Below are 27,798 nucleotides of genomic sequence, written 5' to 3'. Positions count from 1 at the left end.
GGCAACAGGCCCAAGTGTTATGGAAAATCTTCAGTGTTCAGGGTTGGCTGTGTTGGATGGGAAACAGTGCATCTATATTTGAAGTAGGGACTAAGGGAGATCAAGGAAATAATATAGCTGTGGGTTTCACACCTTCATAGGGTAGGTTGGCAGAATAGATAATTCAGGAGAGATACACAAAATATCTGGAAGATGGTGATCTGAATGTGAGCAATTAGCCCCGTTTTTACAAAGGGGAGTTATGTCTACCTAACTTTAATGGATTCTTTGAACACAGCTGTAACGAGCTTCGGAGAGAAAAAAAACAACAACAGAAAACTAGGCTACAAGAACGGGGTTCATGATGGCGAATGAAGTTTGTTCTTAACGAATCCACACGGGAAGGGAAGTTCTGAGCCTCTGAACTGGCCTCTAGCTGTTTTTCCAGTCACTAGTAAATGCAAGGGGCAGTGGATAAGATTCAGAAGGAGTGCCAGAAATAGGTCTGGGGAGTTCCCGACCTGTGGTGGTGAGAACATGGTGCTGCAAATGGAGACAAAACTATAGGTTTAAGGCTTCTCTGTAGAAGAAGATCCTGAAAACCACACGTCATGATGATAGAGCTGGCAGGACCTGGGAGGGGGAAAAAGGAAGCCGCGTTTCTGCAGCAGCTGCTGGATGGAGCTGGTACCTCATCAGCAGTGGGGAGTGGGAGAGAGATCCCCGGATGACAAGAGTGGGGGCGTGGCGGAGAGGGAGAAGTAAGGAACGGATTGGACAACGGGGAGCAGGGAGGAGTCTGCCATCGGTTGCAGGGAGGAGTCGGCTGTCAGCTTGCTGGAAAGGTCGAGAGACACTGCCTATCTGGAAGGGGCAGAAGGAAAAAAGGAAGGTCTAATAGGGTCGGTTCGACACTGAGGAGCTGAGGGTCAAGTGGAGAGAAGCAGCAAGGACATATACTAACAAGTAAACTTTTCTTGAATCCTAGATTTACAAAAGAATTAGGTCGGGTGAAAATTCCCTTGTAAAAGAGAGAAAAAAAAACCCTGAAAGATACAACAAGCCTGGCTTCAATTTAATGTACTTAAAGGTGAAGTCAGCCTATTTTTGGGGGGACACTAATATTTTGGAAGGAAAGACAAAACTTTAGTTCTGTTTATATGGTTTGCCTTGATGTTTGATAGTTAAAGAGTGTAAGCGATACAATACTGACCTCTCCTGGAGAAGACTTCAAGCAGATGCCTCTGAAACTGAATCCCTAAAAGAACTGTTATCTCCATGTAAGTGGCATTTTTGGCACTTAAGTAACTAAAAACAGCCACCTAAGGAAATGTCACCACCAGTTTATTACCCTTATTTATCCACAGTTGTCTTTTCTCCTTAGGAGCAGAAGGAGGAAGTCGGTCACTTTTTGCATCTTCCAAACCATGCACACAATCTACTGCCTTATTGCTACTTGCCATTTGTGTATACCTTTTTTTCTCTCCCCTTTCAGCATAGAGCAAGGCTCCTCCTTTCTGTTGGGCATCTGGGACTTGAGAAATTGTACCTGCTTTTTAGAAGTAAAATCTGGGATGTGACAAGACCTTGTATTGTCTGGACTGTTCCTCTACCTGAGTTTCCAATCCCTCTAGCTGTGGCCTCCTAGAGTGGGAACGTTTTCAAGAGAAGGAGCCCCCCAGTCTGGTGGGAGAAGGGAGAAGTGTATAACAAACCCCTGCGGTGTCAGGCACTGTCACTACAGCCAGTGAGGGATGTATTTTATATCAAGTGTCTTAGGGCAGGGTCACAGGCCAACAGGCCAATGGCAAGAGACAAATACAGGTACGTAGGCATCCGCAGTATAACAACCGACACTTAGGGGGCAAGTAAACAGGTAGTGGTCAGTACTGCTGGGATACATACATTCAGCATGTAGAGTCCCATGCCCAACTCTGGGGATGTCATCAAGAACCAGCCTTTAGTCCAGAGTCGCTTTGTGCAGATCTGCAGGTCGGGGATCCTGTGCAGTCGGTCTATGGTTCATCTGTGCTGTGCAGGGACTTCTCTCCCTTTCAGTTCAGCTCAGGGCAGCACCATCAGCTCCAGCAGTTCTTGCACGTAGCCAGCCCGGGCTCAAAGAGATCCCCTCACCTCTTCCTGCCGCCCCCAAGGTTTTCTGGCATGTTCAGTCCAGCAGCAGCGCTCTGCAGGGTTTCTTCTCACATCACTTCCTGCTTCCAGGTGCCTCTGGGGTTTGTACTCCATGGCTGGTCAGCAAGCCTCCACCAGGTTTAGATGCCTAAGTCATACTTGGTCAGTTTTTAGATGTCTAAATCAGGACTGTCCTACTTCTGAATGGCTGGGGGTGCAGAATACATAGTCCCTGGACCACATGCTGCACCACAACACATGGGCTACCTCTTGCCACACCACATGGTGGGTTGGGCAACCACTGTTGCACCATGCCAATGCCCCAACGCTGTGCTGCTTGGCCCTCACCCACTGTGGCATGCCGGCATCCCAGGTCCTCCTGGATGAAATGGCTGTAGTATCCCTTGGCCCTGTGGGCGGTGCCGGGGCAGAGACAGGCCGTGGAAGCTGGAGGAGAGACCAAGAAATAATTCTGCTGCCCAGCATCGAGTTCTCTCTTCCCAAAGCTTTTCCAGTTGTGTGTCTGGACTTCTTGTCAGTCATCCTGCTTTAGGAGCTGTTCCAATGGCCACTCAAGCTCTGTGACAGCTCCCTCTCATGGAAGTTATTACTCCTTGTGTATAAAAAAACTATTTGTAAGAGCAAGGTTGTTAAAGGAAGAAAAAAACTTACAAGGACCCAGGAAAGCGGAGAAGCTGGAGATTCAATTCAAACACGCTTTAGCTGAAATGTATCCCCATTTGCAATTGTTTATATCGCTTGCTATTATAATATAGTTGCAGGATGAACATGGAGCCCCAACCTGGATACATTGAAGGCAAAGTGTCACCTACAAGAAATCATCTTCTTTATCTTGAATACACATAACCAGAAAAGGCCAGATTCATTGTACTAGGCCTGATCATGTTCTTCTCTGCTTTACCCACCAGGTTCATACTCTTCCTCGTGCTCCTTTTACTTTTGTATTTGACTCACTATGAAGAAGAAGGCCTCCTCATTTCAATGTTTGAGTGTGAGCATGTCTCTTCCTGGTGTGATCGTTTTCTTCATGACTTTTCATATCTTCAAGCCAACATCTGGTAGGAGGAATCCCCTCATCAATGCATGTCCCTTTGCTTCCTCTGGGAATTACTTAGTTATTTGATATAGAGATGGTATCATCTTAAGGAATTTGTGACAACTGAAAAGAAACGGGCATGCACGCATGCACATCTCTCTAGGCATACAGAAAATGTGTTTTCCAACAAGCTCCTCAGAGGAATACTACTTGTTTTTCCACCCTACTATATTTCTTTTCCTGTATTGGTATTGATATGGTCCTTATCACCATTTTATTGAACACACTCACCACCACCCCACTGCACACATGGAAGCACAGAGGTCAAGAAAAGCAAGCTCTTGAGAAAAACATTTCCCAAAATATCAATGCGTTCCCATTGCAAAGTAAGCAGACAATTCAAAATAATCATAATTTTTGTGGAGCAAATGTTTCAGAAAATTTCCAAAGAAAAACACTGAGACTTTTAAATGAAAAAATGCATTCAGTATTCCACACAAACTGCCATGTGCAGGCACTGAATAGCTCCCTGTAATGTTAGCTAAGGGTGGAGTTGTCAGCTACAGCTAAAACTGAAAGTTAAGTTTGCTTGCAACGGCGAGGGGTGGGGGAGGGGAGCAGACGTAATGACTGAAACATTTCAAATGTCTCTGAACACTCCCAGTGCTGTGTGAATGGGGTAGAGAGCCTGACACTTGTTCAGCTGCCAGGTTCCCCCTGGGTTTCGCGCTGTTGCTGTGTCCCCACGGGGAGCCCTGCACTCACGGAGAGCCAGCACCCTCCCAGCAGATGCTTGCTTACTGCCCACTGCTGATGCAAGGGCTGGACTCTCTGGACCCCAATCCCCGCTCTACCTTTCTGCTCCAGTAAAGTGAGGAAAAGCAGAGATTTGGGCCATAGGGGCGGGAGAGGTGGAAGCCCGGTGGCAGCATATTCCCACCACCACGACACACTCCTACACCACCACTAAAAACTTGTGACCTCAGCTGCTGCCACCGCCAGAGCTGTGCTTTCCTGCCCCGGTCCTCAGTCCCTCTCTGCCCTGCTGCAATGGGGAGAGAAGAGGCTGGGAGGATTTGGGGTGGAGAGTCAAAATCCTGCACTCTTTTGCTCTCTGCCCCAGCCAACCCTACATCCCCTCTCTGTAGGGGGTGGAGAGAGAAGCCACAAATCTGCGCAGCCTCTTGCAGCTGCTCTTGGCTGTGGAGAGAGGTGCCACAGGTGCTGCACAGATGTACTGCGGCTGAAAAGGCCATTACACTTGAAATATTTGGAAAGGTACTTGTGTCTGCACCACGATGCTTTCCATGGGAAGACTGTTTCAGTTGCTTGTACTTTTACCAGTTCTGGCTGATTTCCTCCAAGGTGGGTATCTGCCTCCTGGTGATTCATGTGGAAAATCTCCTTTTCCTTCTCTCCTTGAGTTATTGCTTCATACATTTCACAGCCCAATTTAAGGTCATTGGACCTGATCAGCCAGTTATTGCCATTGTGGGGCAGGAAACCGTGTTGCCTTGTCACTTGTCCCCCAACACGACTGCGGAGAACATGGAAGTGAGGTGGTTCCAATATGAGCCTCAGACTTTTGTGCACCTCTACCACAATGGGAAAGATCAGTATGAAGAGCAGATGCCAGAATATCACGGAAGGACAGAGCTGTTGAAAGACGGCCTCATGGACGGACGTGTTTCCTTGAAGATTCTCCATACTAGACCGTCGGATGAGGGGCCATATCACTGCTCTCTTACAGACGGGATTTCTTATGCAGAAGCCATAATGGAACTGAGGGTAGCAGGTCAGTGACTTGTATCTGTGCCATTTTCATATGACTTACAGATATTTCTTTCACAATATGACAACTAAAAAGTAGCCACTTAGATAACCAGTAGAAGGACAATGTTACCCATGGGGTACTGGTCATTCAGCAGCCTTCCTGCATCTGGGGTCAATAAAAGAAGGATGCACGTGGCCATGGGCACCTGTTGCGGAAGGAGACAGCTGGCTTTGGTCACCTTGAGCAGAGGAGAGGCAGGCTTAGGATCCATGTCTCTTTCTTTCCAGGCAAGTGACCTGACCTCTCAACTATTGGGTCTTAAATACAGGACAACCCTCCTTCTTCTCTGTCAAAATCTGCCAGCCAGAGAATTTTTGGGGGATATAATTTTGTGACTTATGAATACGCATTGTATGCACACTCATTGCCATGTACCGCCTGGCCAGAATGCAGCCTACTGAGCATGTAGAGTTGCTATGTGGATGTTTCTACATCCACACCACACCAATGTTAACACTTCAAATGAAGCATTAGTACCAGAAATGGCTCTTACGAGTCTGGAAAACTCTTTTGGCCATGTAAAGTGACATGGGATTTGGCTCTAGGAGCCTAACCCTTTGCTGCTAGACATAATAAGAACTGTCTAAGTGATGCAGGCACTGAAAATGAGACATTGTTCTGCCCATTTCACATTCAAAGCCCAATCTAGGTGACTTTCCAGATCAGGCCCAAAACCAAGTTGACCATTTAGTTGGTAGCATTTATGGATCATGTTCGTAGGTGCCTGACTCTCCCGATCCTGTGGGTAGGGAGCTGAAGCACCTAGCTTGGGCTCTGGGCTCCATGGGGACTTTTACATGTGTTCCACAAGGTGCGGGCACTTTCATTAGCAAGCTGAGCTAATTAAAAGCGCCCATGGGTTACATGTATTAGTGTCCCCCAAGCTGAAAAATGGCAGCAGGGTGCTTTGAACTAAAGTTCATCAAATGAGCTTTAGTTCAAAACACCTCACCACCATTTCCCAGGGTGGGCGATGCTGATTCTTGTGACACTAAAGTCTGCTGGTGTGCGTTAATGTCCGTGGTCCTACAGACTTGATTTATTGAGTCTGCTGCGATACACTGGATTTCCAGCTCATCACAGCCAGCTCCCTACATATCTATAGGAGCCCCATGAGGTGACAAGGGGAATAGCAGTTAGATACTGAAATACCAGTGCTCTTCCCTGCATAACTTCACAACTGACAGTAGTCGATCCTCTTGAGTGCAAAGGCTCTCAACGCCATGCCTTACAGTTTACAAAATTAAATGGTAACTTTTACAGAAATGCCCCTAATTTTCCTCTAGGCTTAGGCTCTGCTCCTCAAATTTCTTTTGAGAACTACCAGGATGGAGGGATACGAATGGTTTGTCGATCAGCAGGGTGGTTCCCTGAGCCCAGAGTGCTGTGGAGAGACCACAGTGGACAGAATTTAACACCACTTTCTGGAACCAGCTCCAAGGGGAAGGACGGCCTGTTTGAAATAGAAAACTCTATCATTATATATGAACATTCGCACCAGAACTTGTCCTGTTGGATCAGAAATAACTTACTCAATCAAGTGAAGGAATCGGCAGTTTTTATATCAGGTTGGTTGCCATCCATAACCCCAAATCACCACCTTTGGAAGCAGGTGAAATTTTAACAGAAGTTTTATGGGGAAGATGGGTGGCTAATCCATATTTGGACTAATTTGATTACCTTGATTACAGTCTGGCTTTTTTGAAAAATAATGAACAAATTGATTCCTGGTGTAACTCTCTAAAATCATTTCAGTCACATCGTCTGCTAATTTCAATTATTTAGTTCCTCAAAAAGCACTTCATCAGCCAAATCCTGTTGGTTCACTGATAAATTAATTTTAAAACTGTAAGTGGGCTAGTCTACATGAGATGATAAATGTGTAGTAGCTTAATTCTACTGCACATAACACATCCTGGTAAAACCCACACTTATGTGCAGAAGAATTAGTCTACTGCACATTAGCATCACTGAAAGACTGTGTGTTGGCATCACTGTTCACTAGCACTGGTTACTACACATTGAGTTAGCACCTGGTATTTCAGGGCACTTTCACATGTGCTCCAGGGGTAATTGCAGGGTGGTGCTTTAAAGTGCCACTGAGTCTCTTGTGTCAGCACCCCCATACTTAAAAAGGGTGGTAGGGGTGCTTGAACTAACACTTAGTTGATTAAATTCAAGTGTCCCCAATAACATTTTTAAGTGCAGGGACGCTGATACACACGATGCAAGAGGCTGCTGGAGTGTGGCAATGAACCAGGCTCCAGCAGACTCAGTTTAATCGAGTCTGCTCCGACACATGGGATTGCAGCACATTGAAGAAGCCTCCACATTCGTGTGCAGGCACCCACAGATACTAAATGTAATGTGCAGTAATTTTGGCGCATTCATGAGTGTGCAGACGTGCTCAGTTCGAGGCGTATTTGGAATCCATTTCTGGTTTTTGAGTAGTGCTGAAGAGATTGTGCTCTCATTCTGCCCCCAGGTAAAACCAGTTGGAAAATTGTTGGAGAATAGTTATATGTTTCTGTGGAGTTCAGACATTTATTTTTTGTCACCAGTTGCACACTAATGGAAGTCCCAAGTATTTTGTTTTTCAGATCCCTTTTTCCCAAAGGTGAATCCCTGGATGGTGGCACTGTGTGTGATGCTAGTGGTTTTATTCGGCTTCATTCTCCTGACTGTTTATCTCCTCAAGAGAAAACGTAAGTTTTCTAAGGCTTGTTATTGTCTGTTTAGTAAGGGAGTTTTCTTCTAATACTTTAATCTAACTTATATGGGAAATAATGCCCATTAAGAAATGGTGAAACCAGATTTACCACGTGCATAATACAAACCTTTCAGAGGCCCTGAAAAAATACCCTTGTTGCTAGCACATGCTGCAGCATCTCTTTACCTCATGAAAGAGAAAATCTTTGTCCAGTGAAATAAAATGATGGTTATGCTTTCCCATGGTCATATGAGAAGTATCAGTGTAGCCGAAACATAGGAGTGCAGTCATCAGGATCTGGACTGTACAGATTTTCATATAGGGGATGTGCAGGGTTTCAGTGTTCATATCAGGGTCAGTGTCATGGACCTGGGGTCATGAGGAGCTTTATGATGCTCTGAAGCCAGCCCATATCCTTGAACAGGAATCCTTCCCTAGGACCTCATAGCTCACTGTGGCTAGCTGGGATGCCTGGTCTTTGTAGACCAGACCTTGTAGTCTTTGGATAGATTTTCTCTTGAGAGGGCTGGTGTTCATTCAGTCCACTGAGAGACTCAATCAGTGTGTTTTTCTTTCTGACTGTGTCTTATTTAGGTGACCTTCAACAGAAACTTGGTGAGTATTTCTCTTTCCCTAATGCAATATTTCCATGTTCTGAAAGCCTGCTGTTATTCTGCCCCTCGGCTGACTGTCTGCTCCTTATGCATCAATGCTAAATAATGATGACACTTGTGGACTTCATAGAGTACCTAGTTCTGTCTCTTCTATGGGTAAAACCTCCCCTGAAATAAGACAGTGTTGATCCTTCTTCATTTTTGAGGTGGAGGCGTCAGCACTCTGAGTTCAAATCCTGCTGTACTGAAAAGATTTTCTGGGCAGCAAGGTTTTATAGCCCTTTCTAGGGATGGCCAAGGCTCTAAGTACATTTCTAAACTTTGTTTTAGAGCAAGATCACCTCAGCCACATTGCGTCTGCCCACAGCTCTCATCAATTTGTTCCTGGGATTGGTGCTCACCAGCTGTTGAGGTCCCTCACAACTGAAACATGGACCTTAATGTAGTTGGTGTTTGATTAAGGCCTAAATCCTAAACTGCCATTGGAAGCCAACTGTGAATTGGAATAGGGACCTGAGCATGTCTTATGTGCTCATAATAGCATGAGCAATGAAAAGAGAGTGGCAACGGCATTGTGTACTACTCAAGAGACTTCATTTTCAGCTCTGATATAGTGGATTAGATCAATGCAACTGGGAGGTGACCCAAGTAGGAATTCCTCAGGCAGTTTTCCATCTAGGAGGATGAGGTAAAATGCTGTTTGGTCACTGAAACTTGGTGAGAAGTCAAACAGGACCTTGTGGCTTAGCACCACTTTGATATATGGTGTCTGGGTAGAAGCAATGGCAGAAAGGGACAATGGCTTGGTTTGGTCTTTAAGAGTATTCACATTGCTATCCAGCAGTACTTCAGTCTTCATGCAAAAGTCCTTTTGCTGCAACCTTTGCTAGGAGGAGTTTTCATTCCTGTTTCCATTTTCTTTCAGAGTGGAGAAGAATCATGAGCCATCCAGGTACTGAAAAATCATCACAGATCAATGTCTTCTTTTTACAGCGATATTCTAGGACTAACTAACAGTTTGGGACATGAGAATATTTTTACCAAGATGGAAGGAGTCAAAACCGTTTGTGCCCAGAATGAGTATTTTTTTCTCTCACAGTCCCCATCCCACTGGGGTCCATACAATTCTCCGAGTGGTGGTAAAAGTGGAGAACCTGGGAGGAGGAAGTAGCAAAGTGTTGGGAAAGAACCTAGTGAACAACTAAGTTGCTCAGTTATAATTTTCAGATGCTCGAATAGGCGCCTGTGGTTGCCAGTTTCTTCATTTTCCCCTCCAGTTTTCATTAGCACAAATGCCCTACTTTTATCTTACTGGGTATAAAAGGAACTGACTCAGATGAAGCTTTTATTTTTTAAACCAAGAGAAAAAAACTCTGAGAGAATATTTTTGACAACTTTCAATGGTAAGTTAAAATTTCTGGTTTAACCATGGCTGCACAGAAACCATGGCTGCATAGAAATCAAAGCTTTAAAAGTTAGAAAGAATATCAACTGAAACTGGGGGGCTGTGGTGTCGACACCCACACAGTCAAATGGGTCGCCAGCTGGCTGGAGGGCCACACCCAGAGAGTGGTGGTGGATGGGTCCTTCTCAACCTGGAAGGACGTGGGCAGTGGGGTACCCCAGGGCTCGGTCCTCGGGCCCGCACTGTTCAACATCTTCGTCAGTGATTTGGACGAGGGGGTAAAAAGCACCCTGTTCAAATTTGCTGACGACACTAAGATGTGGGGGGATGTGGGCACACTAGAAGGAAGCAACAGGCTACAATCAGGCTTAGACAGGTTACAGGGGTGGGCGGATGAGAATAGGATGGGATTCAACACAGACAAGTGCAAGGTGCTGCACCTGGGGAGGAACAACCGGCACCATACCTACAGGCTGGGTAACTCCCCTCTTGTCAGCACAAAGGCGAAAAAGGATCTTGGAGTCATCATTGACTCCAAGATGAACATGGGCCAGCAGTGTGGGGAGGGAGTCAGGAAGGCCAACCGCACAACAAAATAGAGATCACCAGCTGAACAGGCCTGGTGTGGAGAAACCAGAGTGGGCAGACGGAGGAACTGGAAGGCACTGGAGTAGTGATGGTGGGTCAGTGGAGAGCACAGTTATGTGAGTTCCCGTGTTCATGCTCATCTATACAGGGCCAATTTTCTCTAATCTTCCTCTTTCTGGCACCGACTGCCTGCCCTCCTGTCATCATTCAGGGCTCTCTCACCTTCCCATTCACTACACAAAGTCTTCCTCCACCCACAGTCATCAACACTAGCTGCTGGGAGCAGTTTGGGAAAGTCTCTGCTCCTCCATTCAACCACCATGACCATGATCTTTCTCCTATGTCATTGACTTGAGGCATCAGTATTTCCTCTCTGTTTTTACTACAGTTGACTTCTTCATTTGGTCAGTCCTCAACCCTTTTCCCTAATGCGCACACACACATCACACCACACCCATACTCTATTCCTCTTCACCACATGCACACACACACACTCCTCCCCTGCCATTTGGGTATATATTTTTCTCATTCCTCTTTACCATATAGTGAGACTTATCATTTCGGTTAGCCACTCAGGACTTGAGAAAAAGGACCCATTCATGAGCAGTACAAAATCTAAAAGCAAACCTATCTTGTATCCTGGTGGTCTATGTTGTCTCTGCCATGGCCTGCTGAACTGGGGATGTCTGTGAGGGAGACCGAGTCCTGGACTGGGGCAAGTGGAGCAGGGTGAGATTTTACAGTGAGGACTAGAAACTGTAAGGGACAGTGAGCTGTGTGCATGATTGCTCCATAATATACTGCTGGGACTTCCTGTGCCACCGGGACCTCTAATCCCCACCTCCTGTGGCGGAGAGGGCAGGAGGGAAACAACACTGAGTCGCAGCCTGGACCCAGCCAAGTGTTTCTGTCTATCGCTAACCCATCTCTGCAACCTGCCCTACCCTAGGCTAAGGCCCCAAAACTCCTTCTATTCAGGGCTGTGTAAATCTGGAGGGCAGGAAACTCTCTAATTCATCCTCAAACTGGGGCTGATTCTGTCACAGGCATGATCAAACTCTCCCCCAGGACTGAGCTCTGCCCCTGATGCCCTGATTCTCTCTTCTGCTGTGCAGAGAAAGTGATTCTGGATCCAGACACGGCTCATCCCTACATCATCTTGTCTGAGGATGGGAAAAGCGTAGGAAGAGGACCCAGATGGCAGAATTGGCCTGACAACCCTAAGAGATTTACTACACTTCCCTGCGTGCTGGGCTCTGAGGGATTCGCTTCAGGGAGGCATTGCTGGGAGGTGGAGGTGGGGGACGTGGGAGATTTGTGGGCTCTAGGGGTCTCTAGAGAATCTGTAAAGAGGAAGGAAGGGATTGGCCGTGATGCTGACGATGGGATCTGGGCTGTGGAGCAGTACTTGCGTAAGTGCCGGGCTATGACCACCTCTAAGTGGGTCCCCGTGGGCCCGGTTCCCAAGAGGATCTGGGTCTGCCTAGACTGTGATGAGGCAAGGGTAGCGTTTGTCAATGGTGATACGGATACCACGATGTTCACCTTTTCACAAGCCTCATTTGCTGGGGAGAGAATCTACCCTTGGTTCTGGCTGGAGCATATCACTGAGGAACCCCAGCTCCGGCTCTGCCATTGAGATACAAGAAACGTGTGGCAGAGAGGACCTTTAAATACCCACTTTATCCTCAGATTATTCAGTGTAATCTCTATGTCCCTGGAGGTGCAGAGTTGGATGGTTGGACGGTCAGACTACAGAAAGCAGGAAGTGGTTGAAACAGAAAGCCTAATCTCTTCGCTTATCTGTCAGATCCTTTATGGGCTGTGGGATCAAAAACTGCTAGATGGGAACCAATGGAGGGTGGCATGTTGGGCACTGGAGAGAAATGACTCCAAACTAGGAAACTTGAGGATTTGTAAATGCCACTGAAACTGGAAATGACCTGCATTGCACTGTTACTTAAATCCTTAGCTAATTTGAAATGGAGACATTGCAAGGACTGATACATTTGATTTGGATAAACGTTTGTTCTTTTCCCTTTTTTCCTTGTTATTGTTTAATCTTTTCCCAGTGATTGGATGTCCTCACTATTACAGAATATAAAGCTATTTTTGCCCAATGCAACATTTGTTTCCTCTTGGTTTGTGTTTTCCCCAACTCTGTTTTGATATTTGGTCCCTTGATGAGAATTTTTTAGCAGAAGCAAGTAAGCTTGAAGAATTCAGCTCCTCACTATATCCCTGTTCCTGACTGGAGGGTCTTGGTCTCAAGATTGTCACACGCACACCATAATGGTGGCATCGATGTGCGAGGCACCAAGATGGCGAGCCCTGCCCTTCTTCCCCGCAACCATCACAAAAGGGTAAAACAAACGCTGCCATACCACTACTTTCGTTATCAGAGCATCACCAATATAGGCGAGGTCAGCTAGTCTGCAACACCAAATCAGGCCGGGACACAGCACCCCGAGAGGTGATAGATGAGAACAGCCAGCTCACCGTTGAGCGCGTCACCTGAGGGAAATAAGGGAGTGCACAGCCGCACCCAGGCGCGGTCGTTCATCACCCGCTTCGATTATCACAAGGGACGCTAGCCTGATCACCTAGCTTCCGCCTCCCGTTCCCGATTAGCAACCGCCAAACGCCGCTTCATTGCCGGCCCGACATGATTAGCAGTCTACTTCTCTGCATCTCATTTCTCTCCTCAGCGCTCACTGTGAGTAAATAAACCTCTACCTTCAACTACTCCCCGTCTCCGTGACTATCACCTCACCGCCAGTCTCTTTGGGCGACGTGAGCTGAACTCACATTAATCGTCCCATAGAGAGCTAATCGGCCCTTCTAACCCTGCCGTCCCGGTCCCTTGCGCTGCGATCGGACAGCAGCATGACAAAGATCAGCACATTCAGGATCAGGAAGGACTTTTTCCTTAGGTCAGGTAGAAGGGCTGTCAGAAAGAAAGTTGGCAGGGAATAATTGTGGGATCTTGCATTTGCTGATGATTAAAAGCCTAGTACTCATATGTAGAAAAACCAGGAAAATGTGCAGCTAGTCTCCTGTCTGCAGTCCTTACAGCAGCTCCTAATGCCACTCTCGTGTGTTCAAAGGAAAGCCCATGAGGAAGCTGCTTCCTGGCAACAGGGCAGCGATGCTTCACCTGAAGTTTCTCCAGTGGAGAGTGACTTTGGGCAGCTTGAGGCCTCTTCTGGTCAAGGAAAGGGACTAGAGCCTGTTTGAGGAGAGGAAAAGGGCACGTGCTTTTCTGGCTGTCCCTGAACTCTGCAGAAATAGTTCTCCCTCATATACTTTTAGATTAAAGATGGTCAAAGCATTTGCATTTTCAAAGTTTCTTCTAAGAAAGAGAATTTTTGTGGGGAAAAAAACACTTGTGCTTTTCCATGTTGTCAACCAACTGTAAGTGAAACACTTCAGTGACAACAGCCAAAGATGAAGAGACTCCAACTCAATGGGGCTGGGAGGGAAACCTGCTCTGCACCAACAAGGCCAATTTTTTCCATTGAGAAGCTTGCTATGGGCAGCCCTGGAAAAAGACTAAAAATTAGATGGAGAAATTACTGAGGATTATGGAAGTTTGATAGAACTTTCTTTGAATTTTCCTTGAGGTTTAAAGAGCAAGTCATAATTTTAAACACTACATTACACAGTTTAGTGTTGATCTATTATTCCTCGAGAAAATCACCTTCCCTAGTGCAACCAGGCGGTCAACCAACAGAAGTGCTAGGCGATGCTCACTTGCAGCAGAATTACATTTATGGGGTACCTCTCCAATAATGTATTTAATCACACAATGAGTAAATGGGAGACATCTCCTTTCCAATTAAAGCTGGGAGCATAAAATTAGCCTCATTTATAGCAGCTTCCATTGTGTTAACAACCTTGCTCACCTTTCTTTCATCCGAAGTGGTCCATTGCTCAGACTCTCTGAGCCCCTTCCTATCTATCACAGTGAGTAAATGGGAAATACCCCCTCTGCAGCCATAATAAATGCATGGCCTAGCTATCACCCTCCAAATGGGAAGAGTGAACAGCAAGGAAAAGCAGAAAGAGCAAGAAAGTGTGAAGGCACAAGGAACGCTACGGTATGGACAGCCCAGCACTGTGAGTGCAGAGGAGGCTTCATTGGCAGTAATGGACGTTGTATCTGTGGTGGGATTTTGCAAACAAGACCTTTTCCAGCCAGTGGTGAACTACAGCACAAAAGCTCTTATGAGTCTCATGTCCAGCAGAGCCCTGGGTGTCCTTGACCTGTTGAAGCATTTGTTGAAACATGTAAACATTTCTATCTGTCAGTCTGACACTTGCCAGAGAGTAGAGCACAGCAGACCTGGGCTGGGCTGGGCTGGGCTTCAACCTTTGGACCCTGCAGTAATACATAAATGAACTTCTTCAGTCAAAAGGTTACTAGTGACTCAGCTGTTTGGTGAAGTTATTCCAGTTTGACAATGAAATGAAATGTCCTTTGTATGTAACCAGTCTCCTCTCCAACAGCACGGAGAACAGACTTGTCAGCACTGCTCTTGCCTCCATCTAAAATGGAGCATGTGCAAAGCAGTCCACGATCACCAGCGCTGCCAGTACAGCCAGTCCATGGTGGCTTCTTTAAAGGATTCGTATCTCCCAGTCCTAAAGGAGATGCCCTCAAGGACTGCCGTTCAAACTTTGCTACAGGTATCCTCACTTGCTACCTCTGTGAAGGCAGCAAGAAGGAGAAGGAGGTCTGTTTCAGGTCAGCATGAAAAAAGTTAAGAACTACTTTTCAGGAGAAGAGTGGAAGGAAAACTGTCATCCAGCTGCTGGGCTTTGGCCCTAATTTGCTTTGGACAGTGGCCACACCTCCAACTGGGGGCAGTGCCTGGGATGGGCTGGTCCCCATGGTCATATGTAGACACCTCCAAGGTTCATCGTAAGGCTGCTCTGCTCCTCTGCTCAATGTCAAGCCAATTGTCAAATGAGGGATCAAGATTTTTCACTTACGTCAGACTGGCAAAGACAGCAGGAGATATATTCCTCTTCCTTGGATCCTCTGAGCATATATTCAATAACTTCTCTCTCCTTGCAGTCTCAGTGCCTGCATGTCCCCTTCTTTTACCTGTGCCATTTTTGGGGGGTTGCTCTTTGGTCAGTTTTGTTGTACTTGTTCTATAAGTTTGCAGTGGGTCATTGTTAGGAAATTTTTGGGAAAGGGGTGCCTGGAAATGCAGAGGACTGAACTGGATGGCCTTAGAGGCCCTTCCAGACCTATGTTCCTAGGCAAGGCTGCCCAGAGTGGGGGGAAACTGGTGCAATTTGCCCCGGGCCCCTGCATAGCAAGGGCCCCGCAGTGTAGAGGGCACGCTGTCTCTGAGCCCTTTACTATCTGTCACCAAATCCCCACTCTGCAGCCAGAATGGATGCAAGGCCTAGCTATCAACCTCAGTATGGGAAGAGTGAACAGCAAGGAAAAACAGAAAGAGCAAGAAAACGTGAAGGCACAAGGAACGCTACGGTATGGACAGCCCAGCACTGTGAGTGCAGAGGAGGCTTTATTGGCAGTAATGGACATTGTATCTGTGGTGGGATTTTGCAAGCAAGAACTTTTCCAGCCAGTGGTGAACTACAGCACAAAAGCTCTTATGCGTCTTATGTTGAGCAGAGCCCTGGGTGTCCTTGACCTGTTGAAGCATTTCATAGATTTCATAGACATTAGGGCTGAAGGGACCTCGGAAGATCATCGAGTCCAGCCCCCCGCCCAAAGGGCAGGAAGTCAGCTGGGGTCATAGGATCCCAGCAAGATAAGCATCCAATTTGCTCTTGAAGGTGTTCAATGTAGGTGCTTGAACCAGCTCCATTGGCAGGCTATTCCAGACCTTGGGGGCTCGGACAGTAAAGAAATTCTTCCTTATGTCCAGCCTGAAGCGGTCTTGCAAGGTTTTATGACCGTTTGACCTCATCATCCCTTGGGGCGCTCTGGTGAACAAATGCTTCCCCAGATACTTGTGGTCACCCCTGATAAACTTATAGGTGGCTGCCAGATCACCCCTGAGCCTGCGCTTATCCAGGCTGAAGAGCCCCGTGGCTCTCAGCCTGTCGTCATAAGGTCTATTTTCCTGACCACTGATCATGCGTGTGGCTCTTCTCTGGACTCTCTCAAGCTTCTCCACATCCTTTTTGAATTGTGGAGCCCAAAACTGGACGCAGTACTCCAGCTGCGGCCTCCAAGGCCGAGTACAAGGGGAGAATGATGTCCTGGGATTTGCTTGAGAAGCATCTATGGATGCAAGCCAGCGTTTTGGTCGCTTTACTAACCGCAGCATCGCATTGCAGGCTCATGTTCATCTTGTGGTCAATGATGACCCCCAAGTCTCTTTCTTCCATAGTGCTAGCCAGTGTCAGTCTGACACTTGCCTGAGAGCAGAGCACAGAAGACCTGGGCTGGGCTGGGCTGTCTGGATAGAGGCAAACCTGACTCAGGCAGGAGATCGGACTAGCTGACCTCTGGCGGTCCCTCCCAGCTGTACTCCAGCACAGACAAAGTACAATCGCAACATATAAAGGAGATGCCCTCGGGGACTGTCACTCAGAGCTTGCTACAGGTATCCTCACTTTCTACCTCTAGGAGGGCAGCAAGAAGAAGGAGGCCTGTTTCAGGTTAGCGTGAAAACAGTTAAGAATGACTTTTCAGTAGAAGAGTGGACTAAACTGGATGGCCTTTGAAGCCGTTCAAGACCTCTGTTCCTAGGTGCCTCTACTTGCATTTTGTTGGAAGTGCGGCTGTCTCTTTAGGAGCAGACTCTATTCTCACTTGATTGGATTTGAAATTGCTCCGACTTCCTGTATGGGATCCCTTCACTTTCCAGGTAGGGAACACTGCAAGAGGAAATCTCATATATCAGCTTGGAAGAAGAAAAAGGACTGTTTAATTCAGGAAGGAATGGCTGAGGATAAACCCTGCAGCTAGTTTTTAATCGTAATTAGTTGTGAAATTTAATATTTTACATCATGTATAGGGCCCCGGCCAGGCCAGATCATGGGGCAATCAGATCCCAGCTGCTGTTTTAGGCGTGTGGTGTGGCGTGGGAGAGCAAGCAGGGGAATGCGCTCCCCCCCTCGCCCCCGGCGGCCCTTCTTGTGCCCCCCACCCCCCGGCCCTTCACCTACAAACTTCCCGAGGGGCTGGGCGAGGGTACGCATGCACACTCAGCCCACCCAGATACATTTTTCTCCCTCCGCCTATGCTTAGAGATTTGACATGACTTTAATGGACGAGGTCTGTATGGATTTAATGCCATGAAAGGACAGTGTCCCAGCGAGTCCTTCCACATGTTGCCCCATTTGTGTCCAGCATCACTCTGGTCTTCCCTGGCTGGTGCTTGAGGCAGGTGCTCCTCATCCAAGAGTCCTTTTACAGCCGCATTTGCTCAGATACGTCCTCACCCCGATTTCTCTTTCTTTCAGTGGAGAAGAGCTGTGATCTAGCCAGGTAATGAAAGTTCATACTGTAGTGTGTGCATTGTGTAATGTAATGTGTTGTGTGAGCAGGAAATGTAACGTCAGTACATAGCAGAAGGGGAGCGACCCTGCAGAGCCCTGCAGGCTGTGATGCTGAACTACAAATCCCAGAGGCCTCTGGAAGCAGGAAGAGGAAGTGATGAGCAACCCTGCAGAGTCCTGAACTGCAAATCCCACTTTTCTTTAAAAAGTAAGAAAACCCCTTTTGTCTGTGGTGCTCCTGCCTAACTATGTCTATTGGTGCAATATTGAGTCAATGGTCAATGCTCTCTTTCCCTGGGATTTCTGTTCCCTTTTTCCTTTCCAGACAAGTTCTTCGGCTCACTAAGAGTTAGCGGCAGGAAATGCTTTTTACTAAGGTCAAAGGACTGAAAAGCTCTTAGGGCCAGGCTTTTTATTGGAGGAATCTAAAAGTCCCCCCCACACGCCCGACACTTTCCGGACATGTAAGTGCTCGTGTCTGCGCATGTGCAGCAGGCTGCGCCCTGCCCGGGAAGCTGCTGTTCCTTTCACTTCCCAAGTTAGCAAATGCTGCAAGATGAAAACGCATATAGAAGTTTGAAATTTCAAACTGGACAGAAACGCTACAATTAAACCCTGTAGCTCTTTTACTGTGGGAATGAGATGTGGATCTTGCTGTCTGACATTGTGAAAAACTTCTTCCAACTTGACAAAACCGAAGCCACGTTTCGGAGGCAGATCACAGCACAGCACCGCTCGGCAGGATCAGGCAGGTAGGTGAACTTCGCTCGATCGAGAAACATTCAGGAGACCTTTCATACCCTCTAAAACACCCCATTTTTAGATTATATAACAATACAGACATTAGATGATCCTTTGACATTTTGTTTTATTATATAGGCAAAACCTAAAGTATTTGTACATTCACAAATAATTTCATTAGAAATACTTTACAGACATCACAGCAAAAACAAAACAAAAACCTCAAAAAAGAACAAAAATCCCCCACAAACCACCCAAATGAAACAGGAAGAAAACAGACAAATCTTGCTCTAAGTTAAGACAAACTGTTGTGGAAGAGAACCTCTTCTATTTGGGGCCCAGGAAAAAAAAGACTCTTCCAATCTCAACTGGCATCATTTTCTTTTTTCATTATTTTCTTTTGACCTTTTCTTTCTGCTGATTTCATGCTATGATTGTACAGTTATTTTACTATGTTTCTTTGAAAGAAGCAGGAGAATAGTATTTCCAGAATTAATCAAATTGGAAAATTGTATCTTTTACTAATTCTGGCATCAGTGGGAATTAAGCACATAATTAAATATTAATAAGTATGGAAATACATATATGCTGAATTGGGACCAATATTTCCAAAGATACTATAATGCTACACTGATTTAACAAATGTCCGTGTAGTAGATGTGGAGGGCTGGCTCACAGAGATAATTATGATCTAGCTTCAGGGAAGATTTGATGACCTATTGGTGGGATAAGTCATGTTACAAGTGGTGAATTAGAGTAGTGTTTACAGTTTTTGTTACAGGACAGAAAGTTTTATTGCAGTGTCTTAGGGGAGAGTAACATTTTTTAACAATTTTTCATGAAAGCTTTTCAACATAGTGGACTTTTCTTTATTTTAATTTTTATGGACTTTTTTCCAATTGTTTTAGAAAGCAATTCACAACTTATATTTTTGTGTTATCACAACTTAAATGGAAATTAAAAGGAAACATAACAAAAATGTTCCTCAGGGTTTTTTTCTTTTTTTTTCTCCTTTAAGAATCAATAGAGAGTAAACAGTGAAAATCTATAGATTCCTGGCAATGCATATTTTTCACTTTGAAACTATTTGAAACAAGAACTTATCTGACATCATTGCATGACACAATTAGGGGGGAAATTGCAGGAATACTTGAAACAATTTCAAAATTGTTTTAATTGTCATCGTGTATGAATCTGTATTGTAATGCTGTCCACTTCCACTGCTACATCACTGTATTGTAATGCTGTCCACTTACCGCTACATCACGAATGAAGAAATAGACAATGCTTTTCTTAAAGCCTAAGCTCCTTGAGTCCTGCTATTAAATGATAAACTGCTCTAAGTGTTTCTGGTGTTTTTGTTTTTTAAAGAAATCTCTCATCCCCATTATTCCAGAGAAAAGCATATTCATATTCTTTCATACTCTAGAGAATATGATCCCAGGGGTAATGAAGGTCTCAGGTGACAGAATTCAAAATGCACTGTACACCCTCTTATTTTCAGGCAAGTCCTATCAGTCCTGGGGCCCTGACTCGTGCTTTTTTGAAGCCTTGGTGTTAGGAGCCTGCAGGTCCATGCGGGAGGCGTCTCTTCCCCAGCTTCTCGCACTGAACCCGCAGCAGCTTGTGAAGGGCTCGGGCAGAGGGCAGGCAGCTCTGTGGGTTGCCCCTTTATGTGTGGGGACAGAGATCCAGACCTGCCCCTGGGTATTATATCGTCTGCAGCTAAAAGAAGGCAGTTCCTGCACAGCACAGGAAAAAGCTGCTCAAAATGCAAGAGCCTGATGCAGTGATTGTTTCCCAGACTCACTTGAAATGTGAAACAACTCCAGGTGTGTCTACCCCATAGTTTGTAGCAGAGCATGAAGATACCCGGTCTGCCTGTAAATAAGTTAGCTTGAGTACGGGGATCGTGTAGCCACATCAGTGTGCAGATTACTCTGCTACTTGGTTAGTCCAAAGAAACACTGCTTTGGGCTTCAGCTGACTTCACCAATTATTTGTCTACACTGGGGAGCTGTCATGACCACAGCTGGGAAGACATAGCTGTAGTGAGAGCACCTGCTAGTGGAGATGGTGGCAACTGAATCCACCTGGTTTACTAATCTAACTGACTCTAACTACATCTCCCTGGCAAGTGAATTTCCCTACAGTTTATCTATATTCAGAGTTGTCATATAGTGGATTTAAGCATTATTACAAGTGTGATTGTATAATGGCAAAAAGTGAGGTAGAATGACATTTAGATTCATACTCATAAAAGAGACATTATGTGCCACTTACATGTCTATGAGGCAAAACAGGATTTTGCCAGTTTTGGGCTCCACAATTCAAAAAGGATGTGGAGAAGCTTGAGAGAGCCCAGAGAAGAGCCACACGCGTGATCAGGGGTCAGGAAAACAGACCTTACGCCGACAGGCTGAGAGCCATGGGGCTCTTTAGCCTGGAAAAGCGCAGGCTCAGGGGTGATCTGATGGCCACCTGTAAGTTTATCAGGGGTGACCACCAGGATCTGGGGGAATTGTTTGTGCCCCATCAGAGCGCCCCAAGGGATGACAAGGTCAAACAGTTATAAACTACTGCAAGACTGTTTCAGGCTGGACATAAGGAAGAATTTCTTTACCATCCAAGGTCTGGAACAGCCTGCCATTGGAGGTGGTTCAAGCACCTACAGCCCTACTGGCATGTCACTGTACCTGGACCCCATGTTTCCTTTTTACCAGCACATAGAATTATGATTTTAGATCTCATTCTACCATGGTCTAAAATGTAATGAAAACTCTTGATTGTCACCTGACTCAACACATGATTTTTCATTCAGGGGAAAAGAGGGAGGGAGATATCAGGGATAACCCTGGAATTTGTGTTTCAGCGACTGTTTTAATTCTGCACTTTCATAAGTTTATTCAAACCATGGTTGTTCCCCTTGTATACGTGTACGTGCTGTCCTCCTGCTGTCTCATCCAGTACACAACGGTGGTAACCAGCGCTCTATGTTCTCCAGGTGAATACTTTTCTGTCTTCCCCTTGTGCTTTTGGATCAAGTTTCAGTGAAGAAGATGCCTTCCTCATTGCGTGAAGTTTCCAGAATCTCCACATCGCTGCCTGGTTTACTCAAATTCTTCATTATTTCTCATATTTACAAGGTGGAATCAGGTAGGTGTCTGCTCCATACTAATGTGTGCTCTGCTGCTGCTGAAAGGTTTATTTAGTTTTTGATTGACACATTGCACCAATTCTAGTCTTTCCTGGCAAACGGAAAAGAATTTGTGAAAAATTCTAGATGGCATCAACATCATTGTGTAGGAAGAAACAATAACTACATCTAAAATAAAAAGTTTTCCTCTTTCTCCCCAAATATATAGAAGAATAGCTCTTTATCTATTGCCTGATCATATTTCCATGTTTCTGTGTGCTTCTATCTTCCTTGTTCCCACAGTATCCTAACATCCCCCTTCTTGTCACTCCACTGGATTTTCAAAACCAATATTGAGGAGGAAAATTCTCTTTTACATGACATTTCAGTGATTTGATATTTGTATCTAATCACAAAATGTGATTAAATCATCAAGGCAACACAATTTTTTCTGGGATATCATGTTCAGAAAATAATCAATTAAAAACGTTGACATTTCTATGACAAAAAAATACATATGTTGTATTTATTCAGGATATTCTATCATTTCACAGACACTGAATATCTTATGTTGGGCTGTGAGCTGCAGTTAAAGTTGCTCAGCCCTTTCTATTTTAAACCTCTGTTTTCAGTTATTTGTCACTTTACCAGTCCAGGCTGAAACTCTGCCAGGTGGGTATCCATCTCATGTTGATTATCTCAGATTTCTCTTTTTACTTCTGAGCTTATTGTGGGGTGTTTTTGGTACATCTTACAGCCCTGTTTACACTTGTTGGACCTGATCAGCCAATCACTGCCATTGTGGGGGAAGAGATCGTATTGCCGTGCCGCCTGTCCCCCAACATGAGCGCTAAGGACATGGAGGTGAGGTGGTTCCGACCTGAGTTTACAGATTATGTTCATCTGTACCGTGATGGGAGAGATCAGTTTGGAGGACAGATGCCAGAATACAAGAGAAGGACAGCGTTTTGGAAAGGTGGCCTCACAGATGGAAACGTTTCCTTGACGATTCTCAATATTCGGCCTTCAGATGAAGGGCTATACATCTGCCTTGTTGATGATGATAATACTTATGAAGAAGCTGTAATGGAACTGAAGGTAGCAGGTCAGTGGCTTGTCTCAGTTTATCTGCATGGTTTTCAGGCTTTTTCTCTTTCAAAATGTGCCAACTTCATGGAACCTATGTGTGAATTATTTTACAATTAGACACTGTATTTCAATTTTATCCAGCCACTTTCACATTTCAATTTCATATTTCAATTTTTGTCAGTATTTTATAATTTTAAGCAACATCTCAAAAGCAGCTAGTTTTTCTTTGCTCTTGATTTTTCAGTGCTTGGGACCTTGTAATTTCACATGCAAGTTATATCCTTTTTTGTTTTGACCAACATTGTCTTTTAGCCTAAGTAGTGCTTTTTTGTTCATTGTATTTACTCCCCAATATAGTTACAGATAGCAAACATATCCCTTTCTGCCTCTCTTTTCCTACGTTGTAAAAGCCCAGATGTTCTCCTAAGATGAACCTTTCTCTTTTCAAATCCCAAACCTTAGTTACAATCCTAATTTTCTTCTTTTCTGTTTAATTTGAATCCTGTCAGTCTAGTCAGTCAATTCCCAGGATAAGTTTCTACAACCAGCCCTTCTTAGTAAAACCTTGTAACCATTTGCCCTGTAGAGAGACAAGATTTTAGTCTATGATCTGGACCTCTTTTGCAAGTTTAGACATGGAATTAACATACACCTACAATCTCCTTAATCACCACCACTCCGTCATGGGGGGCGACCCCTTCCTCTTTCCCCTCCAGCCTTTACCCTATCTTCATAGATGGCTTTTTCTAATAATCTACTAACTGTTCTCTGATTGCCTTTGTTCACATGTCATTGTTTCATGGAAACTTCTGAATCTGAAGTGAACCAGTTCTGTTGTGGACTTGGATGATGTCCATTGGTTGGGATTTATGTTCCTTTGAAATGTGCGCTTCTGGGAAGGAAGGATTTCTATCCCCTTCCTTTCACCTAATTTAGATTTTTTCACTGATGAGGCTGCTTTGTTTTCACATCTAAGAGGCTTGAACACAAATATCTATTATAAACGAATATTCGATACATTTAGTTACATTAATCATTACTATAAGATAAAGCAATAATATAATTTCATAGATATCACAGAGTGTAGGGTCGGAAGAGACCTATCAGATCATTTAGTCTGAGCCCCTGCCCTGGGCAGGAAAGAGTATCCCATAGTTCCTGCTGCCCCATCTGATGAGCTTGTAGACGGCCACAAGATCACCTCTCAGCCTTCTCTTGCAGAGGGTGAACAGATACAGGTCCCTCAATTGGTCCTCCTGAACCCCTCCTGAAGCCTGGTGCCCAAAACTTCATGGAGTACTTCAGCTGCGGCCTGACCCATGCTACAAAGAGGGGAAGTATCACCTCCCTAGACCTGTTTGTGATTCACCTGCTTACACAAGAAAGACTGTGGTTAGCTTTGTGTATTAGGGCTGTGCGAAAAGGCACTGTGTTTTTTCACTTGAGTTTCAAGGTTTTGATGGAACAGCATTTTGTATTGAATTTCAGTTCAATTTGAAACAGCTGTTCCATTTTGCTTTGTCGAAACAGTAAGGCTGTTTCGACTCTGTTTCCATGTTTCGTTAGCTCGGATGGGCATAGGGAGTCAGCCCAGCTGGGCTGACTCCTTGTCCCCTGGCTAATCTTGTGCCAGGGATGAAGCGCTATGTTTGACACATTTTGACTTTCGAAACATTTTGACTAGCTTCATTTTGTTTCAAAGCTATTTCAACACCTTTTGTTTCCTTTCGATTTTGCTGTTTTGACCTCAAAATGAGTCTAAACCTCGTCAAAACGAAATGGCTGGGGAAATTTTGCACAGCGACATTACTTATTACTTCATCACATTGGTGACTCCTGCATTTTGGAGTTGACTACAACTCCAAGATCCCTTCCCGCTGCTGTGCTACCAAGAATGGCACCTCCCAGGCTATAGGAATGTTGATGATTCTTCCCCCCTAGGTGCAACACATGTGTGGAAGAAATCAAACTTCACGTTGTGGTTGAATCAGAACTGACAGAGCCAGCTTTTCTTTATTTAAGGCTATACTGTGATCACAGGGAGAATTCCATACAGCAAGGGGAATCACCCTTGTCTGTTTCAAAGGATTTCTCAGACTCTCTAAGGTTACAAGCGTATTTATACTAAAGACAGAGAAAGAGATAAAAGGATACACTTTGGAAAAACAAAACAATAGTAAATTACACAGAAACTTAGGTCATTTACTTAGCCCTATGCATAAATAATTGTTTATCCCAGGGCATACAGGGCAAGATATTAAGATAACCCAAGGAATGCGGATTCCTTATCTCAGAACATTTGAATTAAACAGTATCAGCACGTCTGGTCTTTGTCTGTTTTTCTAGTCAAGGAAGCCAATTACTTCTACATTCCCTAATTTTTTTTTTTTTTTTTTTTTTTACAAGTTAGACATTTATAGCCATTAGCCTTTCAACTTCTAGTTTCTCTCTCTCTTTACTTTCTGCTATTTCAACATACAAATTATATACCTCATTTCTGGTTGATGGTCTATTCTTCATTGGTTTAGCAGTATGCCTTATGCAACATTCTATTATCATAAACACTAGGTATACTCCAATAAAAACAACAAACAATATCAACAAACTATGAATGACAGTAGAGCCTAAGGAACTAAAAATAGAGCTAAACCAAGAATTAAAATTCCAGTTATCTGACTCATACAATTTAGCTGCTTCTTTTCGAATATGTTTACTTAAATCCTGGATTTCTTTTGAATTATCGGGAATATAAGTACAGCATTCTTTACCTATTAAAGCACAGACTCCTCCTTTACTGGCTAGTATATAATCTAATGCAAGTCGGTTTTGCAGTGCCATTTGCCTTATTTCTTTCATTTCTGTATTTATTTTATCAAAACTATCAGCAGTAGCATTAGCAATCTTTTCCAGAGATGCTGCAACTTTCTTTATTTCGGACATAGCTAAGTCTGCGCCATAGCTGGGGAACATTATACCCCAAAATCTTTGATTTTCTGTAATTTCACGAACATTGCGAATTTTCTCCTTTAGGTAAATGAGATCTCACAGTAAAAGCAGAATACGCTGCAGAGACATAGCACGTTCCTCTCCAACCAGAGGGAAGATTTTTATAGGCCTTATTTCTACATACAAAATAGTGACCAGCTAATGCGGTATATCCATCTGTATTACAGCGTGGGGACATCATCCATTGCGAATAATAGCCTGAAAATTGACCTGCAGGGGAGTAGTTAGATATCCAGGAATTATTGGAAAACCAAGCACCATTTATTTTAAATTCTGCCTCACACTTACTGACTCTTACTGCAACACGAGATCCATTACAGGTCCAGCAGAACTTTCCAGGGGTGGCATAAGCTAATCATACATATTCAGACCGGTTGCAACTTACATTCTGCCAGGTTTCGTTCCTATGAAAATCTGAATAGTAAAATCTAACATCTGAGTTGCATTCAAGGGTATCGGTATCATGGGTATTCCTCCAGTAGAATAGATAGGGACATGACTACATATCCAACAACGAGAGACATTTAAATCTATTTCAATTTGATTAACTAAAGACAAGAACACATTTTCATGAAGTGATCTTTTTTGTCGGTGCAGAAGTGTAGTTTGGTTTACACAGTTTCTTATAACTGATGAGTCAAGTTCATATAAGATGGCCCAAAAAGAAATACTGAATACTATCCAAATCACAACTAACCAACTCCACCTCGGGAACCAGGAACTAGGTAGAGGCCTTTTTCCTGTCTCGAAGGGCATAGTGGTGTTGTTGGGGCACATACTCTTCGCTCTGTAGTGGCAAATCCTCTTCGCCAGTAGGCGCTTGGCTCACTAGTGGTCTTGAGCTCTCTTGCTGGCAGGCGCTAGGCTCACTACCAGTCTGTGGAGGCTGATTATAAGATTGATATGGAGGAGACTCTAGGTCTAATGGGGCTGATGTTTTCTTACTGTGTGAAGCATGGATTCATGTCTGGAGTCCATGACACTTTATTGCAGTGTTGGTGGTCAGGAGTACCTGGAATGGGCCTTTTCAGCGAGGTTCCAGCGATGACTTTCGTTGATGGACTTTTACATGGACCCAATTTCCAGGCAGGATACAATGGCACGGCTCACCTGGTTCTTTGGGGAGAGCTGCCTGTACCTGTGAATGAAAACTCTTAACACATTTCATTAGTGCTTTACAATAGTCTAGAATGGTATCATCAAGTGAATGTATATCGCAGAAGTGGGAAGCAACAGGTGGCGAGGCAGGGAGCCTCATGGGTCTTCCCATTAGAATTTCATGTGGGCTAAGCCCAGTCTTTCGGTTGGCAGTAGATCTCATACTCATAAGGGCTATGGGAAGTGCATCTGGCCATTTTAGGTGAGTCTCAGCACAAATTTTGGCCAGCTTATTTTTCAGAATACCATTTTGGCGTTCTACTTGACCTGAGGCCTGCGGATGGTATGGGCAATGAAAGTTCTGTTGGATCTGCAGGACTTTGCAGACTTCTTCCATTATCTGTCCAGTAAAATGAGTTCTTCTATCAGAGTTTAGGGACAAAAGAATACCAAACCTTGGAATAAAATCTCTGAGCAACTTTTTGCTTACAGTTATGGTGTCAGCTTTTGCACATGGTTAGGCTTCTACCCATCCAGAAAACATACATACAATAACAAGAACATATTCATAAGAACAACATTTCTGCATTTGAATAAAATCTATTTGTAAATTTACAAACAGTCCCCAAGGTGGGGGATGTGCTGCCTGCCTTTGTTTTTACAGGCTTTAAGGAGGTAGATGCCAAGAGCAAATCATCAACATATTGCACAAGCACAGAATTTTCTTAAAATATTATGTCATCTATATCTTTTTCAGAATTTGGGAAAAAAGAGAAGGGGATTCAGTATAGCCCTGGGGCAATCACGTCTAGGTATACTGAAGTCCTTGATAGGTAAATGCAAAGAGAAACTGGCTTACCAGGGTATATAGGGGTAGAAAAAAATGCAGAACACAAATCAACAACAGTAAAATAACA

General features: G+C 44.6%; 2 protein-coding genes across 10 annotated transcripts in view; both read left to right on the top strand.

The window, feature by feature from the left end:
• Positions 1-2,171: 2,171 nt before the first annotated feature.
• Positions 2,172-12,463, top strand: LOC149852643 (butyrophilin subfamily 1 member A1-like). 8 transcript variants are annotated; one of them, XM_090028290.1, is made up of 7 exons: positions 2,172-3,191; positions 4,617-4,964; positions 6,290-6,571; positions 7,604-7,708; positions 8,308-8,328; positions 9,253-9,279; positions 11,436-12,463. In XM_090028290.1, the coding sequence occupies exons 1-7, from the start codon at positions 3,089-3,091 to the stop codon at positions 11,957-11,959; spliced, it is 1,410 nt and encodes a 469-aa protein (XP_089884416.1). In that variant the 5' UTR covers positions 2,172-3,088; the 3' UTR covers positions 11,960-12,463. The 8 variants fall into 8 exon arrangements, with proteins under 8 accessions (XP_089884416.1, XP_089884414.1, XP_089884412.1 ...); XM_090028288.1 differs by lacking the exon at positions 2,172-3,191 and adding an exon at positions 3,201-3,555; XM_090028291.1 differs by lacking the exon at positions 2,172-3,191 and adding an exon at positions 4,336-4,534.
• Positions 12,464-18,049: 5,586 nt separating this feature from the next.
• Positions 18,050-27,798, top strand: part of LOC149852641 (butyrophilin subfamily 1 member A1-like) — a 35,265-nt gene continuing 25,516 nt past the window's right edge. For both annotated transcript variants that reach the window (XM_090028310.1, XM_090028309.1), the window contains exons 1-3: positions 18,050-18,563; positions 21,557-21,708; positions 22,446-22,793. In XM_090028310.1, coding sequence (XP_089884436.1) covers positions 21,612-21,708; positions 22,446-22,793 — 445 coding nt within the window. In that variant the 5' untranslated portion in view covers positions 18,050-18,563; positions 21,557-21,611. The remainder of the gene's footprint in view (positions 18,564-21,556; positions 21,709-22,445; positions 22,794-27,798) is intronic.

The sequence above is a fragment of the Crocodylus siamensis genome, chromosome 15 (genome assembly GCF_052110815.1).
Source record: "Crocodylus siamensis isolate JL-2025a chromosome 15, ASM5211081v1, whole genome shotgun sequence".
Lineage (NCBI taxonomy): Eukaryota > Metazoa > Chordata > Crocodylia > Crocodylidae > Crocodylus > Crocodylus siamensis.
Note: the sequence above shows the minus strand (reverse complement) of the source record. Positions and strands in the feature narration are given on the sequence as shown.